The 18,478-nt window shown below is 47.0% G+C and overlaps 1 protein-coding gene and 1 long non-coding RNA gene across 2 annotated transcripts; both read left to right on the top strand.

The window, feature by feature from the left end:
- The first annotated feature begins 1,961 nt into the window (after positions 1-1,961).
- On the top strand, positions 1,962-5,269 carry LOC117184457 (uncharacterized). Its single transcript, XR_004469825.1, has 2 exons — positions 1,962-2,423; positions 5,014-5,269. It is a non-coding gene; the product is annotated as an uncharacterized lncRNA (long non-coding RNA).
- Positions 5,270-16,456: 11,187 nt separating this feature from the next.
- Positions 16,457-17,902, top strand: LOC4813897 (CAAX prenyl protease 1 homolog). Its single transcript, XM_033381493.1, has one exon. It carries the CDS (start codon positions 16,457-16,459, stop codon positions 17,900-17,902), a length of 1,446 nt encoding a protein of 481 aa, XP_033237384.1.
- The last annotated feature ends 576 nt before the right edge of the window (positions 17,903-18,478 follow it).

The following is an 18,478-nucleotide window of genomic DNA, read 5'->3' as shown; positions in this document are numbered from 1 at the left end:
AAACATTAATATTTGAACATTACTAGACCATAAGGATATTAATATATCGATATTTAGAAGCTGAACAGCTCACATAATATGAAAATCAGAAAATCCCACATTATCCACTGCACTTTAACAATCCCATGCCTTATGTTCTTTGCCCCACTGTGTTTCGGCAGTCAAAGCTGTAAATATTGTTGCTGTCGCTGCCTGGTCCTGCCCTACCCGCTCCCTCCTCGCTTAACACTCAGCAACACTGAGAGAAGTTGTTATCGTTGCTGCCGTCGCGTTGTTGCTGTTGTATTTGGACAAAGTAAAAACGAATAAAAAAGGTAAAAACCGAAACGCCTGAAAACACGGTAACAAATTTAGCGAGTCAGCAAAATAACAGAAAAAGAATCAAAAAAGGAATTGCATTTCACGGCGAATATGGATGTTTTTGGGTTTCAGTAATTTATACCCTACACTGAGAATGCTAATATTTTGCTTAGCTGTTTGCAACGCAGCGTAGGAAACATCTCCAAGCCGATCGGAAAACAAGTCATTGTAAGAAAACTTGTCAACCAGGCAGTGCATTTTCATTTCGATCCAGATAACTCAGTCAAATTACAATACATCAAAATCGGATCAGAGCGGATTGACTTGCAAGGGTATTTAGGCATCGGTCTTCGAAGCTGACTCTCCTTGTCGTTTTTGCTTTTGTTAATCATGAGGATGGTGTGTTGCTTGATCGGCGAGGAGAGGGGGGAACGTTCTGTGGCTCTGAGACCCGAAGTTGCCGTCGCTCACGTAGGCGCAGCGCAGCGGCCACTTGTGTTCGTTTTGTTTTTGCATTTACTGTTGACATTAGACTTTATGGTTGCTTGCGACCAGCTCTCCATATTCTCTCTCTCTGTAGCTCGCCTACTCACTCTCTTGCTCTTGCTTTGCGTGTCCTCAGCACGTGCGAATGTTTTCACATTTCGCCGAATTTCGATGTAACTGCAAGTGTGCAGTGTGTGTGTGTGTGTGGGACAAAGACAGAGACAGGGACAGAGTGACTAGGGCAGCGAGGGCTTATCAGTTTGTTCAATCTCTCTCTACCGACCTCCAGCTTTCGATGTGCTCTTGAGCTCCATTCCCATTCCCTTCCCCACACTGTTGTTTCATATTGCGGAAGCTTTCGCGACTGCCTTGCCTGCTTCTTCTTATTTTTCTCTCCATCGCGCCTTAACGGCTCATTATCAGGCACTGCTGCTACCGACGGGCGGCAGCGACGTGTTTGCCGCACCTACGATAACGGCATTAAGCTGACATTTTCATGCAGTCCGGAAAACCGGCTGTGTGGACCGCTCCTTGCAGCCGATTCCCCCTCCTCTTCAGCAAGCATAGTGAGTCGCAGTCCGAAATTGGCTCTGCCTGCGTCAGCGTTGCGGTGCAGAGATTTTTTTGCCATCAATTTTCGCCTCAAGTTGACAAATTGACGTTCAAAGTTGTTTGCGCTGCATTTTTAGCCACAGTTTCGGTTGCGCTGCCTGTTTTTCCTCCTTCCATGCCCCCACCCGATTCCATGCCTCCGCAGGCAACACAACCAACGGTATCGTATCCATTGCTCGTTCCCGTTCTGTTTCTGGTTCCTTATTATGTTATGATTTTCCGCACTCTTGTCATTTCGCGCTACCTTTAAATGTGATGGGCAAAGAGTGTGAGTGCGGGAGAGCGAGCGGCTATTTGTGTGTGTGGAAAAGTTCGTGAAGAAGCAAGACGCCCTGCCATTGAATGCCAATTTAAAATATACGTATAACATAGGAATTAAAGAATAGTTGTTGGACAATTATCAGCTGATTTCCATTAAACTATCCTACAAAGTATACAGCATTGGTTTACAATATGCGTAAGCATTATACATATGCAAACGATTTATCAGCAGCTGCAAACTTTTTTGCGACACTGTCCGTTTGCGGAATACATAAATTGCAATTTCTGTTCCTGCTGCCGCTGCCTCAGCTTCTCCCGCAGCCGCTGCCGCTGCCGCTGCCTGAGCTCTGCTGTGCTGTGCTGGTACTTTTGTTGCTATTTCAGTTTGTCATTGCCATCTAAAATGCATTGAGCTGTCACATTAGAGGAGCAACTCGATACGTCAGTCCCCCGCTGCTATCCCTCTCTCTGCCATTCTCCATTCAGCTTCACTGCTGCGCTCTGTTCTCCTACTGTCGCTCTCTTTTTTCTTCTTCTGATCACATCACCTTCCTTCCATTAGTGGACCCTAAGCATTTTACTCAAAGTCGTGAAAGCATTGAAAGCTCTCCTTTCTTCTGCTCGTTCTTTTTTGTCAATCAATTTCGAAGGTGTTGCTGCTGCGGATGATGTTGTTGCCTGTGGATGTTGTTGGTGCTGCTACCGTTTGTCGTTGCGTGCACTTTTGTGGAAATTGCTGTTGACGTTGGTTATATGGAATACTTGTAAGTAAAAATACATATTTTTATTCAATTTCCAACATCACGTCGGGACGTCGCCACTGTCAACGCTGCAGTCGCAGCCGGCGTCGGCATCGACGTCCGCGTCCACGTCGCTGTCTCTGTCATTGTCTTTTGTTATTTTTGCAATTGCCCTGCTCCCCGCCTTCTACTCCACCCGCTTTGTGTTTTTCTGATGTTTTTTCTACTCTTTATTTCGTTGTTTTTTTTTTTTTTCAATTATGCATCGTACAATGCTTTTCTCTCTCCGTTTTTGCACCTCTCCGCCCCGGGGGGGACAGGGACAGCCGTGCAACGGTTCAACTGTTTAGCCTGTCGCGGATTAGCCGCGCAGCTGTCGCTGTCGCAGCGCTGCAAAAGCATTTCCTTGTGCCCGGAGCTCGGTCCCCGTCCCAACGGTGCTCTGCCGCTGCCTCTGCCTCTGCCTCCTCTAGTTGCCTTCTAAATGAAGTGGGCTGGCAATTTTGTTGCAGTACAGGGTAGAAATAGAGCACTAGGGTATGTTCCGTTTCCAGGCGGAAGGAAATGGTTTCAAATTTGTGGCTTCGTAAGAAATGTAGTAAATATGTTGGATTTATATTCCTTAAAGTGATATTATCTACATATAGAGTACAAATTATTCGTAGCTGACAGGACTGAATCCCTCCTTGTAGGTGCGTTGTGGACTAAATTGATTACAGCCATGTTCTGAGTAAACCTGAGTGGTACACATAAATATCTATATACATATATCGTATTCGAGCAGGGTATTCCATAGTCGGAATATCGTAGATATTTCCTACTTGTGTTGTGTACCGGGCTAAGCAGCTCCTGAGTGAGTGAGCGTTTACTTTATCTGATGGCCGGACTGGCCTGGACTGGTCGGGGCTGTTCGGGGCCTGGTCCGGGCTTAGGCCTCGCCTGGGTCTAGGTGCTAACGGGAAGTCGCCGTTGAGTGAGCGGCCAAAGGAAGTGCATTTGAATGAATGCACATCTGATAAAGCCTAATACCCATAGACAGCCAACGCATTTGCACTCCATATCCCATGCCCCCCATTCTACTCACTCGAGTGGCCAGCACTTGGGATCTGTTTAATTAACTTTTTGTTTTGCACCGATTTGTGAAGGTTGAGAGCTAACGCCAACACAAGCCATGCGAGGCGTCCAAATGATTTGTGGCTTTGCCAGATGGAACAGCTCCAAAGAGGCTCTGTTTTCGTTCTGAAAGGTGTCCAAAATATGTCATTGACAGAGGGTTCTATTATTTCTTCTGTCGATATAACTTTTTGAATACTTCTGGAATGCATCCGTATACTGTGACGCAAAACGTATTGTCGTACAGAGAACAATAAAATTTCTCCCTATATATAGACCATCAAAGTACTATGATGGTTATGCCAGGAAACTATTATAAAGAAGAAACAAATAGTTTTCATCTTCATGAGGAACCTCCAACAGAATCTTTGAATTCGTAAGGGCACACTAGACCCGATAAGTGCTATCTTCAAGAGGTCTGTCAATATGCCAGAAAATTGTTGAATATTCCATCAGTCACTAGTATGTTAAGTCCTAACTATCTTTAGATCGTTATCTGGAAAGCGACTCGTCTTGAAAGTAGATACACGTCTCCTTTTTTTTTGGCTTCCCATTCGTTTGGAAAGTTTTTGGGCATTCATTTAATTAGAATCGAAATCATTTGATAGGTACAAAGCCCTTAGTCATAGTTGCCACCGTTCCCCGCCCTTTTGCCCGCTTGTTGTCCCGAGGGAGGTTTCTATTGACATTGTTCGAAAAGTTTTGCTGGCTTCCATTACTCCTGGGCGGGGAGGGGTTCGGTTCGAGTTGTTTTGTTGCAAAGTTTCACAATATTTTTTGCTGAAAAGATGTTAAAGGGTTGCTTTTGGTAAGCCAAGCGGCAGGGGAGGGGAGAGAGGCCAGAGATACCCGGGCCGGCGAATGATAACGGTGTATGTACAGTCGACACCCTCTTTCAATTTTCGCATCAAACTTGGCTATTACCCATGCCCCATCCCCTAGCCCCCCGCCCATATCCCATATTGTCCTCTGTTTACTTTGCTACTTTAGTTCTTAAAGGAAGTTTTCACGGGGGTAGGGCAGAGCAGCAGCAGCAGCAGCAGAAGCAACCCCCCGGGAGGACTAACAACAACCACAACAATCTCGCGTGTCCTTCGGAGCTGCTCCTATACCATCCATCCATCCATTCATTGACACAACTCCATCATTAAAACTTAAATGACCTTCCTGGGAGGACGAGGAACGACGACCAACGATGAGGATGATGATGATGATTGCTTTCGGGGCGATTCAAACTTTGACTCCTGATATCGCACTCATTCACTCGCTCATTCAATTTGGCACTCCCCAGATTCCCCTTATCCTTGCTGTATTCCCAGCGTCTTCCGTCAGCTGCTGCTGACATTCTATTACCGGCCCGGGAGGACTCGGACTCGGACGCGGACTCGGGCTGGGGCTTTATCTATCTATGAGAACTATCTTCATCTGTATCTAGACACGCATTAAATGCTTTCTATTTAATGAGTTCTCTCTCTCTTCCGTTTGCTCTTTCCCGGGATAGATGGATGGTGGCTTGGATGCTGGGATGCTTGGATGCTGCTGATTTACATGTTTCTCTCTGCTCTGTTTAATTGCCCGCACCCGGACCCGGACGCGAACGCGAACGACAACGACTCCATGGAGGAGGATCCGGCATATGCTTGACCTAATGGTGGGATGGTTCCACAGTTCCTCCGGCTGGATCTATCACACGAGAGGTCTATGACTCATTTATCATGTGTCAGAATGTTTAACTAAATGGCACTTTGCCGAAAAAGTTTCTCTCGTGGTTGGGTTAGTGGGGGTTCGTGGGGGTTCAGGGGGTGTTTGCTAAGTAGTTAGTTTTAATAGTTAGCCGCCTCTCGCTGTCCAACATAAATAACTCGCCACGCAACTCCGCCGCTCCTGTCCAGCCGGGTCCCGCCCCTGGTTTTGTCAAGAAAGTGCTAACAATCTTCCAGATACTTTTCGGACGTTGTTAGCGTGATGAATGAGCCACCAGTCCCCCGTCCCTCCGTCCCATCCACATGTGAGTGGAAAGAGAGGAAGGCTAAAGCATAATTATATGCAGGACCAGTCGACAGAAGGGGGGTTGGGTGGCACGTCTCTGACCACAAAATATCTTAATCAGAATATTCCGTTTGCTTCTTCCGGAAAGAAGGACCCCAAAAAAGGGGCCAAATGGTAAGCCAAATTTATGGAGTTCACCCTTTTGTTAACCAGTTGGCACATACATATACGGAACCATCTTAAAGTTGTGATACATATTTCAATATCATGAATGAAACTAATTTGCATAAAGCCCAGTCCTTTAAAGAAAGGATTGTATCTAATATAAGGCCACATGTAATGTTATATAGATTTCACAAAGATAGAGAGAGAGATATCTTATGTATAGAAAAGTTTTGGGTCGTCGCCCGACTGCGTAGCGTAAGGCCCCTAGTATTGTATACATACATAATATTTTAGAATAAATATATATTTCCAATTAGATAAAGCCTTGCTCTGAACCTGAACCAGTCTTAATCCTCTTGTTACCCTTCAAATGACGGCCCACATCTGTGTACAATATATGCAGCCTGGATATTGCATTTTCATATCAACGTTTAGGGATCACATTAACCATCCTTGATAGTTTCCTGATGTGCGAAATATTCAATTGGAATTGCATGCGCTTCAAGTGCTTGGAAAGCAACCCTCTTCCGGGCTGTGTTTTAGGGGAGTGAGGCCAGGCCGTAGGACTTCTGGGTGGATTATGGGACAATTGTCGCTGTCGGGGGTCGGACGCTTGATATACGTACAATTTGCATCTCGTAGAACGGTCATCGTTATCAGATGGTTCTGGTATTCTGGCAAAAAGGCAAGGGCGAACCAAAAAAATAATACATTCCACTGTGCCATTTACCGCTACCGTTGGGCCATAGCCATTGCGATTGCGATTGCCATTGCCGCTGTTGCTATTTCCATTTCCGTTTCGCTGAACCCCATCCTGGGATCTGGGAGTTGGGAGCTGGGACCTGGGACGTCGCACATCATTCGCTGTGCGTAATATCCTGCTCCTGCTGCGTTTTATGCCCGTTCCGTACCGTTCCGTTCCGTTCCTCGAGGGTTGGGCCCAACACTTTTCGTAATAAGTGTATTTACTTTGGCCTCGGTCTCGCGTCGCGTCGCGTCTCGTCTCTGCTCTGCTCTGCTCTTTGTGTGACTCTGGGAATGGGTTTCGTAATAATGGATTTCATTAAGGCAGCAGGACAATGAGGCCCAGGCCTTCAGCTTCCTTCGGGCGCATTCTCTGTGTGTGTGTGTGTGTGTGTCCTGACATGGACGCCAATTCAAAGTACGCCATGCGTAACAAATAAATTCATTAAGCGCAGCCAATGCTCAGCGTCGACGCTCAAACATTATCATCAATGGGCAGAGGGCAACAAAGGAGCAGCAGAAGGACCAAAGGATACCACGGGAGGTGGCCGAAAGCTAAGGGCAAGGGGGATGAGAGGAGAGGTGGTTAGTGGAACCGGTAACCGGCTGACTGAATGATAATAACAAAAGCCGCTCGGCTTGGCACGCGTAATTAAGTCGCATGTACTCGTACGATACCCGCTCCGATAACCGCCGCGAAGCCCAGGAGCCATGAGCCCCTGACCCTACACTGGCAGAAACCTCCGAGAGTTCTTAAGTCAAGGAATTCGAGAAGAAAACTGCATCGAGGTGGTACCCTAATTACTATAAAGGAAATAATATTCAATTAAATCGCTCTACACTCAGAGAAAAATGGCAACACACCAATATTTAAATTGAATAATCGGTTTTCATATAGAAAAATAGTGAAATTAAATAGAATTCGATTTAAATTTAATCTGAATATTATATTGAAATATTTCAAATCCTTTAAAATAAATATACCGGGATATAAATATATATAAATATAAAAATAATATATGTAAATATTATATATCAAATATGTAGGAAATATATTTTATATAAATATGAAAATACTTAATAGAAATTTGAAATATATTGATTTAAAATAAAAAATACATTTAGATGATCATTTATTTGCATAAAGTAAATACTTTTCCTCTTGGCGCACAAATATAGGAGGGATATTTTCTGTACTGAATTATTATTTTTCGCTCAGTGTAGAATTCCAATCATCGGCCCCCACTCCTCTGCCGAATGTCGGCTCGATGTTTATGATTATGGGTAGCTCCGAAAAATAGGCAGGAATCGTGGCCAGAAAAGGACCCTGGCCCTGTGACCAGGATTAACGTGAAATTGTCAAGTGTTTTTGTTGGTGCTGCTGCCTGCTGCTTTGGTCTTCCGGTGTTGCGACGTTTAATTAAAATGTATATGAGCCGTGAGAGAGTGAAAGATGAGAACACATTCCACAGGAAGCTGCTTGGTACCGGGGCTTCATGGCGTTCATGGCGTTCATGGGGTGGAGGGCGCAAGGGTGCAAGGGGTGCTGCCAACCGCAGAGCAAAAGTTATGGATGCCCTGCGATCCGCAGTCGCATCATAAATTTCAAATTAATCAATGGGCTTATGAGGACAACAAAGTCCTTGGCCGTCCTGCTGCCCCCCAAACCGAGGCTTAAACGAAAATTGAAACTTATGCGTGCGGCCAGAGGACTCGGAAGAGAGTCCACCCGGACCCTGGACCCTGTACCCTGGACCCCTACAAATGCATAAATTCCTTGAGCCCCCAGATTTGCTCCTCTCATTTCCAGGGGCTTTATATGACAGCCCGACACTTGCCTGATGGATGCCTTCTTGCGGTCACGGGTAAAGGGAAGGGCAGGGGAAGGGAAGGGAAGGGTTCCAGCTCGCAAATTGTCGGGCAGTTAACGAAACTCGACTTTAATTGGGGTCGGGAATGAGGAGAGCACATCGAGAAGGGGCCTCCAAGGATTGTCGACACTTGATATCGATGTGGCGTTTATTTGGGAAACAAATTCAGCTGGAAGAGCTCTTCAGCTCGGAGCAGTTGCTATTCTCAAGGTTATAACGAAGAACAATTTAAGATCACATTGAAAGCTTAGATCTAAGACATAAAACAATTTCCGTAGTATCGGAAACCTCGGAAAGTTATGAGATTAAGGTATATTTTGTCCACTGTTTGAAGCGTATAAGTAGGATATAGGATTGTGCTATTAGAGGCTCTTGATCAGTCCCTATGTTATCAAGCAATTGTTTATTTTCAAAGAAAACTATACTTTAAGCCGTAGGCACTTGTCTCATATTAATTATGGGCTTCTTGGAAGATCCCTAATAGTTTCAAGCCTAAATCCAACCCCATCATGATGGCTCGATGACAAGAACCTCAAGAGTCAAATCGTTTCCTACTTTGAGTGCCAGCTCCAACAGATGATAGAGTGCCCCAAAGGGGTTAATTTTGCAAATAAATTTCAATTCTTTTGGTACTCGTATTACCTGAAAGTTAAATTTGAGCCTCGTTTTATCAGCAATTAATCTTGAAAATTATGTAATATTTATTTTTATTTTTACGACTTTACGCATTTCAGATGCCGTCATATTTGGGCAGGGGTACTGGGATTTTAGAATTGGGCGCAGTCGGAAAACATTCGGATGGCTTTTGGCGCCGCGCTAATTGCGGGGCCCTTTTTAGGCTGGCCAAACGAATGGGCGGGCGGTTGGTTTTTTTTTTTTTTTGGTGGATTCATTAGGCCACGAAATTGGAATTTATTGCGCATATTTGAAAGCCATATACTCGTACAAAGAACCTCTCCAGTGTCGGAGTCCGAGTCAGATTCAGAGGGGACCCATCCACACGTGTGCGACGGCCCACAACGGAAAGAAGCCTACCGAAAAACAACACCAAAAAAAAAGGTAAGAAGTGGAAACCCTTTGCCTTTGCCTTTGCCAACGACCGACAAGAGCAACAATAATGGAGTAATGGGCTAATTAGCCATATCCAAGGCAGGCCGCTGGAGAGGTCTAAAAGCCTTTCAGTCGGTCCCAACAATGGGTTGGCAAAGTGTTACAAATATCACACTTAACGGCCAAAAAGAACTCGACCATGTATGGAAAACAGACCAAAGACCACAGGCTACAGGCCACAGGGCCACAGGGGCACCGCTCGACCTGGTGATTAATCAAAGGCAATAAGCATGGAGCCAAAGGTAGTAGAACTGTTCATATTTCAAATAAGTATCCGCAAGATACGCAACAGTCGACTGCCGCCATCCCATGCCCCATACCCCGCATACCCTCCATATGCAAATGACCAAATGGCCAAAATGGTGAAGGATGTGGCCTGGCCGAACAGAACAGTGTGCGTGCCATGGGCCGTGGGCCATGGCCCATGGAAAAGCCAAGCGAGAAAACTAAAAAATTAAATGTATTTACATAACTCCCACCTTCCAAAGTCAGAGCCGGAGCCGGAGCTGGAGTCGATGCCGGTGCTGGAGTCGGAGTCGGGGCTGGAGTTTGGGAAATGGCTTGAATAGCGTTTGCATTTCTCATAATCATAATTTACGCCAAAAACGGCCTCCCTCAGTCGTGGCGGTGCGGTGCGGCGCTCAATGAGAACAGCTGACAGTAACGGCCCGCACAGTGGTCGGGGAACGGCATTCGAGTGATCATAAATTTGATTAAATTATGAGATAAAGTCTCATTAAGATGAAAGAATGATTGTATGCTTAAAGAGTTCAGGAGGGGATCGCATATTGTCGAAAAGGAATATATTCCCTAGGGTCTCTCTCTCTGTTTGGCTAGCTCTCCTATAGCCAACTTTATTCTCTATTTTCTTCTATATACAAGCCTAAGACTGATCCTTTCCTTCGTATTCGATTGTATGCTTGAAGAGCTCAGGAGGGAATCTATTGTCTATTCCCTAGAGCCTCTCTCTATCGCCTATCTTTCCTATAGCCTATGTATTCTTTATTTTCTGCTATATAAAATCCTAAGAAAGATCCTTTCCTTCGTCTAATTTGTATATGCATATGGAATGAATCAATTTTGATTAATAAATGTTTTTAGCTGAATCTTCAGAAGGCCCTTTTTAAAAAGGGAAACTATTATTCAACATATGGAAATATTACTTCTTTATACTCTTTTATTTAGAATCGATTGAAATAGAATTTATTCAAAATAGTTCGCTTTCGAAAACCATCTATATATTCTTTTATTTAATACTATTTATTTCTTCCTGCAGTGCTACTCCGATTCTCGTATCCCACTGTGTGCACAGTTTTGCTGAGCACACCCACTGTGCGGAATTCCACGCATATGCGTGATTATTTTGCGCCTCGGAGGCGGCTGAAAATGTTAATTAAATGATTTTCCCAGCGAGGGCCGAATGGAAAAACAAAAAGAGAGAAACAAAAGTCTCGCGATTGTGGCCACTGCCCAATGGCCAATGGCCACCGGTCGCTGGCCACCGGCCACCCTTCGCCCGTGGTGCCACACCACCCTGGGCCGGAAAAGTGCCTCGAATTATGCATTACTAAAGGCATTTGCGGCTGTGGCTGTGGCAGTGGCAGTGGCAGCGGCAGCGGCGACCCACGCATATATTAGCGCTCAGATAGCGATCAGAGTCGATTCGGGGCCGTTTCGTTCTTGGGCCTGGGACCGGGTCAAATGATTTTGCATATCGCTGGGCCGTTGGCTGTTGCCCGTTGTTGGTAGAAATGGTAAAAATGTCATGCGTAGCCGCAGGTTCGCAGCTCGAGAGTGGGCTCTGGGCACTGGGCACTGGGGTTTGGGTGAGTGACGACTGACAGCGCCTCGAATAGGGCCAGCTCACGCACAAGGCTAACTAAGTGGCAGCCAGGGTCGGCAGGTGAGGCAGCTAATGGAGGGGGTGGTGGTGGTGGCTGGCCCAAACCCGGACCCAGACCCGGACCCAGACCCTCCCCGTGCCTTTCTTCTTCACACGTCAACGGCAACAAAGCCGAAAATTAGTTAACATTTTTTGGTATTTGATGCCCTTACACCTGCTTATTAGCCCCGGGGTCCATTGGTTCGTTCTTCCTGCATTTCCTTCTTAGAGCCCAGAAAGCGTGAGAAGTGGCACTACCTGAAAGATCATTAGGATAGAGGCCAGAGGGCAGAGGGCAGAGGTCACAGGAAGTCCAACACTGGGAGGCCTTGTGATTGATCTGATTGATCGATAGTGCTCGACCCGCCAGACGTCTCTCGACGGCGATAAAGCTGTCTTCCAAATGATCTAGAAACGGATGGTATTGTTTTCCCATCCATGTGGCGACATTAATCTTAATTGATATGTTGACGAGTGCCCAGCCCAGGGACCACTCTCTGAGAATCGATCTTTTCAATCAGGCATCTAATTGAGATGAAAACAGAAGCAGGGATCGGCAAAGGATAGATGTAATTAGCCACCTTTTAAGGCCATTCTCTGGGAATATAATGGAGCAAAATGCTCTCTGATATGGGGAATACGAGTTAACGAACATCGTTTCTGACATGCAGCCAGCGAACGGATAGAACTCCGTTGCAAGTAGCTAAATGATATCGTGATTGATCGAGATTTATTTCATTTACATCCCAAATGGAATGTGAAATTCTGGTAAAACGGCAGTCACGTTACACATTTGAAAGCGATTTACAGCGCAATCAGATATATTTATTGATATACCTAAATCGTGGGCGGATCGTGTTTTAATGAGATCACGTCACAAACCGAAGCCTGGGAATATGTAAAATAATTGAATATTAGGTAAATAAATCGTTGCTGGCGTTCGTGACTCACGTGACATGCATAGGTTGTGGTGGCCCCGAGGGACTAGAGATTGAAGTTCGGGGCGAGTTCTTTTTGAATATTTCCTAATCTCTTAAGGGAAATATAGAGCATCTATGGGTCTGCCCAGTGCGAAAGTATTCTCCCCCAAATAACAATAAACTTTTCTCGTTGGCAGGAGTTGGGGCACGGATATAGGCGTCGAAGGCCCCCACTCTCATGACGGACGGACATTTCCAACTTCTAGTTTGGGCTGACGGCTTGACGAGTGACGGACGACGGTCTCTGGAAGGGGATCCGGCCCGGACCGTGGCCGGGTCCAGGAGCGTCCGTGGTCCGTGGTCCGTGGTCCGTGGCTGCTTCTGCTTCTGCTTCTTTGGTTCTGCTGGCTTTGGCATTTTCAATTGTTGCTAATGAGTGCCACAAATTAATTAGGTTACTTCGTTACGCCGCCGTTGCCTCTGACTCTCTGCCACTGGCTCTGCCTCGGACTCTGCGCCAACATTACATGACCATCGGGTTTGGCGGGAGGGGCGGGGTCTCGGTCTCTGGGACTGGGACTGGGACTGGGGCTGTTGTTGTCCCCTCCAGTCCATGTTGCTGGCACTGATAGTTGTTGAAAATTAGCATAAATTTCTCTTTCTTTCTTTCTTTCTTTCTTTTCACTTTGCTCGCACGGAAAATTGAGCAATTTTCCAACGTTTTTCACGTTCGTGCGGCGAGTGAATTATTAATTTAAAATCCGCTTATCACGAAACGGAAACCTCTGCAATTCCCGGCCCAATTCATGTTCCGATCTTATCTGGGCATAATGGATGACAGGCACAAACATTACAGGCCCAAAATCTCTGGATACCAGAGACCCTACCCTACCCTATCGATTACCCACCGATAGCCAGACCACAACAAATCTGAACCCGCTGCGGATTAACTTCTATATATAATTACGAGTACACTCTACACATAATTGGGGTAGAGGTCTCTGGCAGGAGATGAATGGGCCCGAAATTTATCAACTTTTCAGGTAAACGTTTCCACATTCATTTCTAAATAATTATATGGGTTTTGGGATATTCTCAGCTATAAATTTAACACAATTCTTGACAGGAAAGTGGTGGCCATAAAAGCGGCGACCATCTACCATTCCAGTGCGCGTCATGCGGCAGCACCCCTCGGTCAGGGATGCCAGTCACCGGCTTGGTGTCATAGCCTGAAACCAATTTGGGAAATCGATTACTAAAAGTCTCTTTTAGTAACACTCTGCAAGTAAATCATTTTATAGAGCTGAATTTTCGGAACTCCTCTGAGTAAACAATTCCTTAAAGGGTTCGCAGTTTCCAAAGCTTAAGGAAAGTCAATGTTGTCAAGGTTTTTAAGATTGCCATCGGAATCCCCCACATAAATCTCCAAGGGACACAGACATCCAAGAAGTTAACCTTTATATGCTGCCAGCGATAAGAGTTATAAGGAGCATATTTCCCAGTGGAGTTTTTGCGTAAGTATCTAAGGGAACCCCGGTCCCGGAGGCAAATGTGAAACGTTAAATTGTGACTTTCACCGGGTGGCAGGAGTTGGGTCCTTCATTTGGAAGGAAGCAAGGTTACGGGCTGGCTGCCCAACTACGCAGTTTTGTGCGGGTATTACCTTTTTTCTTCCCCCCCCATCGCTCCCTCCTCCTGCGCCATCTTTCGGGCAAATAGTGAGGATTATTAGGGCTTAGTCGTGACTGTGTGTGTGTGTGGGTGTGTGGTAGAGGCGGCACAATTACACATGCACAAAGGATACGCCTAAGCCGCTTATGCCGACGCATCCAGAACGTTTCCCAAATGGAACGGAAAGATACAGTACGACTAAAGAACAGAACAGAACAGAACGAAGCAGTGCGGTGCGGTGCGGTGCGGTGCGGTGCGGCTCTGAAGCGTGGGCGATGGTACGGTTCGGTTCGGTTCGGTTTGGGTCTGCGGTTTCCGGCTTGGTAAGCGCCCTATTATGAACAGAAAAGTAACGCTAATGAGTAAATCAAGTGCACATGTGTGCCGTTGAACTGGAATACCCCCAGCCCTTTCCCTGTCCCTTTCCCTGCCCCGTCCCTTTCCCTCCCCTGCTCTCACCAGACACTGTTCCAGTGGATCCTTTGAAGCTGTGGCAAACGGCGTGTTGAGGCATAAATAAGCCTCTCGTTCTACGTTCTACCTCTCGGCCCTCTCGATTCCCCCCCTACCCCCCACCACCATGCCAGCCACTTGGCGCTGTTTTAATAGCTAAATTATGTAATCATGATGTGTGATACCAACAACCACAAACACACACACACGGACACATACATGTCCTGGTATTTATGCAAATCCTGATGGCTGCCACGACGTTACTTCTTCTGAGAAACTTTTACTTTGTCCCGGGATCCAAGGATGCCACACCCCAGGTCCATGCCCGCCACATCCCTTTGACTTGGCATTGCCACCCCCCCCATTCCCTTTCCACCTCTTTTTTTATACCCTTTCTGAAGAAAGTAGCACGATTTTGGCTGGAAGTTTGACAAGGATACCTTCTCTTTACCTTTTAGAACCCTTTTAGATCAAAAGATCAGTGGAAAGATCAGTTCTGAGTCTCGAAATAATAGCCACTGCAGATTATTATTATGTTTAAAATCATTTTTGGAAATACCATATGTTTCCAATTCAGTATCTAATATTTTATAGCTCTGATGCACTTTGTTTTTGTCCATTTTCGAGGCAGAAGGGTATCCAGACCTTCGGATATCGAAACATAAAAGAGGGTTGCGCTCTTTCTTGTTTTAATTTGAAATTTTTCATAATGAGCAACGCAATTGGTGGAATGGAATAGGGGTAAGATGGGGAGGGGGTCAGGAGTTCGGGGCTTTTGGCGTTGCCATAGTGTGAAGATTAAATTTTACTAATTAGTGATGCCAAGTGGGTGTTCGCGCATTTGTGGGAGTGCTCTCCTCATATGTGTGCTCGTGTGTGGTAGTGCGCGGGATGGTAGCGGGGGGGCACAAGTAATGGCGTTGAACCGAAACCATCAAAGCAGAAGCCAGAGCCTGGCAACACAATGAAGCCCTCGCCACCATCATTGATGTGTGTGCCCCAATCCCCGACAACAAACTACAAAGAAACATTACACCAAAAACATATCCAATGTGTAATTCCCTTGGCGCCACGGAATTTCGCTCTTAATCCCCGGCTTATGCCCAGAGTACAATCCAAAACAAACTCTCGAAGCCATTGGGATTGAAAGAATCCTTATATTGCTTCTCCCAGAAGCTGACATAACAAACTACAGATGAAAGTAATATTCAGAAGATCGATAATATCCAAGAAGAGAGAAATTTTAGTTCCGTTTTCAGTTCCTTTTTCAGTTCCTTTTTCAGTTCCTTTTTCAGTTCCGTTTTCAGTTCCTTTTTCAGTTCCGTTTACACGATTTTTTCAGTATGGATTTTGAAAAGTGTCTCCAGGCATTCTTGAAATGTTGTCAAAGAAGTTAAATCAGGACCGCATACAGTACAGCGACCAGAATCACAGCCACCCACAGGTAGAATAATAACTTGAGATTATACTGACGGTTCAGAGTGCGGCATAGCTCACGGAACTGTGCCATGGGCGACACCTGTCCGGCCTCCACGGGATGAGCGTTGTTCTCCGGTTGATCGTGGAACTGGTTCACTGTCGGATAGAGCGTGTTCATGGTGGTTCCCGGGTGGAGTGGCCCGCCCAGGCGACGACGTCGTCCAGTTGCAGCCACTTCGCGAAAAGGCTTGGTCGAGCCGCTGAATTGGGCCGGTAGGCCAGCATCCTCCGAGTTCAGCTGGGTCAGATCCGGAGCCAGATCGGAGCGCGGCACATATCTGGGCAGCGTGTTGAGGGGCGCACGCTTGTAGTAGCGGATTTTGGGTAAGTCCACCTCCTTGTTCAACGGCACAGCCTTGCGATTGAGTGGCGAGTACCCACCCACAGAGCGCCCCGAGACGACTCGAGATGTCTTGTCCCGGCCATTGGAAATCGCCGACATGTTTGCGCCGGTTTTGAAACAGCAAAAACACAAATAATAATAAAACTTAAAGCACACGGATGACGTCGACTCTATGAAAACCTTTTTGATACTGAAATAAACTACAGTTGACTGACAGCATTCCTGACATTTTGTAGGTACAAATTTGAGTATTCTGTCTGGGAGGGCAAACCAAATACGGATACGATTCGATATCACATTGTGGATATAACCAGACCATGGGTTCCCTGTACCAGGACCCGATGGCCGCTGTGCCAATGATTGTGATGGACGATACAATTGGCCTGAGGGTGGTGCCGGACGAAATGCGCCTGACCGATCCGGTGTTCCTGCGACACGTGCTCTGTGGTTCCATAGTGTTGCACAATCTCTTCCATGTGGTTCTGTGCTACCGCCAGCTGCGCACGTGCAACCTCCACCACGAGCCGCCGCGCCAGATGAGAGCCGTGATGTCGCCAGCGTCCTTTCTGGAGGCCAAGAACACGGAAATGCACGCCGTGGATCTTCAGCTAATGGGCTACGTGTTCGATGCGATCTTCAGCTGCATTGAGCTCTACTTCGGGGTCTTCCACACCCTGTGGGACCGGACCATGGCCCTGTACGGGAATGTGGGCGAGCTGGTGTGGCGCAATCTGGCCTACATGGCTCTCTTTTCCACCTACATGGTGCTGCGCTTGCTGCCGCTGGTCTTCTACGAAAAGCTGATGCTGGACAACCGCTACAATGTGGACCCGGAGACGGCCCCCCCCTTGGTGGGGGTCGTGTGCGCCCTGGCCTTCGTCATAGTGTTCGTGCAGGTGCTGCTGATCCCGCTCACCGCCATCTTCCTGTACATTGAGATCCATGGCGGCTATTACTTTGTCCTGTGGATCTGGGGCTTCCTCTTTGCAGTGTCGGTGCTGGCGCTAGTCTTCTTCAGCCTGTTCGGACTACCCTGCCTGGGCAAGAGCTCCAAGCTGCCCGAGGGCTCTCTGAGAAGTGCACTCCTCGAAGTCCTGGAGGACTACAAGTTCCCGGCGGACCGCGTTTCCCTCATGCACACCTTTCACATCGCCAAAGCGACAGCCTATGTGTGGGGCTACTGCTGCTGCAAGCGCCTCGTGATCCTCGACAATCTCATACTCAATCGGGCCATGCCACTGGCCGAGCTGCTGCCCGAGGAGGTCGACTTGGGGCTGAGCGATAGCCAGGTGGCCGCCTTTGTGGCCCACCAGCTCTCCCACTGGCGCCACTACCACATGGTCAAGGGCTTCATCCTGGTCCACGTCAGCCTGATCATCTACATGGTGCTCTTCGGGACCTGCTACCACGTCCACGCCCTGTACGAGGCCGCCGGCTTTCCGCACAACTCCTACCCGATTATCGTCGGCTACTGGCTGGTCTACAAGTACGTGATGCCCCCCTACCTGACCGTCTCGAATTGGATCGTCTTCTACTTCATACGCCACTCCGAGTACCGGGCGGACAACGAGGCCTGGCGGATGGGTTACGGCCACTCGCTGCGGGAGGCACTCCTCAAGCTGTTCGCCGACCACTCCGTCTTCCCCTTCGACGACCACTGGTACCTGATGTGGTACCGCACTCGGCCCTCCTGTCTGCAGCGTATACGCAATCTGCAGCGACTCGATCTGGGCACTCGGCTCAGCATGATTGAGCTGATCTGAGATCCCCGCCCCCGCCCCGGCCCCGGCCCCGACCATCCGACCAATACTATATACACATGTGTATGTTTTGTAATAATTAAAAATGGATTTCAGTAGATGCCGCATGGCGCAGACTTTGCCCCGGGCCCTGACAGCGTACGGATTAAACTTTAAGTGCAGTGCCGGAGCGGAGCGCAAAAACTTTCCTGATCCTGGACGGGTGGAAACTTTTCCGCTGTGTTTTAATTAAAATTCGTATCAAATAAGCCGCTGTCATACCGCTCTCTCTCTCTCTCCAGCTCCTTCTCGTCCTGTGTTCAAATTTTTGGTCTTTTGGGTGTTAAAAGCTAATTTTCCGGGGGTAAAGTTTCGTGGAATTAAGGAAATATTTCACCATCCCAAGCTTTAACTGCAGCTGGAAACTATTTAAAATTGTCTGAATTTTGACAGTTCCTGCACGAGTATATCCAGACAAAAGAAATTCCCTATACATATTAAAAATCTGCCACTTGGAAGGCCAGAGTCCCTAAGTGATCCCTAGAATGAGGTTGATTTCACAGAAAACTCTTACCTTTGGTATTCGTTGGAACAATTTAA

Source organism: Drosophila pseudoobscura, chromosome X, assembly GCF_009870125.1.
Source record: "Drosophila pseudoobscura strain MV-25-SWS-2005 chromosome X, UCI_Dpse_MV25, whole genome shotgun sequence".
Taxonomy (NCBI): domain Eukaryota; kingdom Metazoa; phylum Arthropoda; class Insecta; order Diptera; family Drosophilidae; genus Drosophila; species Drosophila pseudoobscura.
This window is presented reverse-complemented; position numbering and strand designations above follow the sequence as displayed.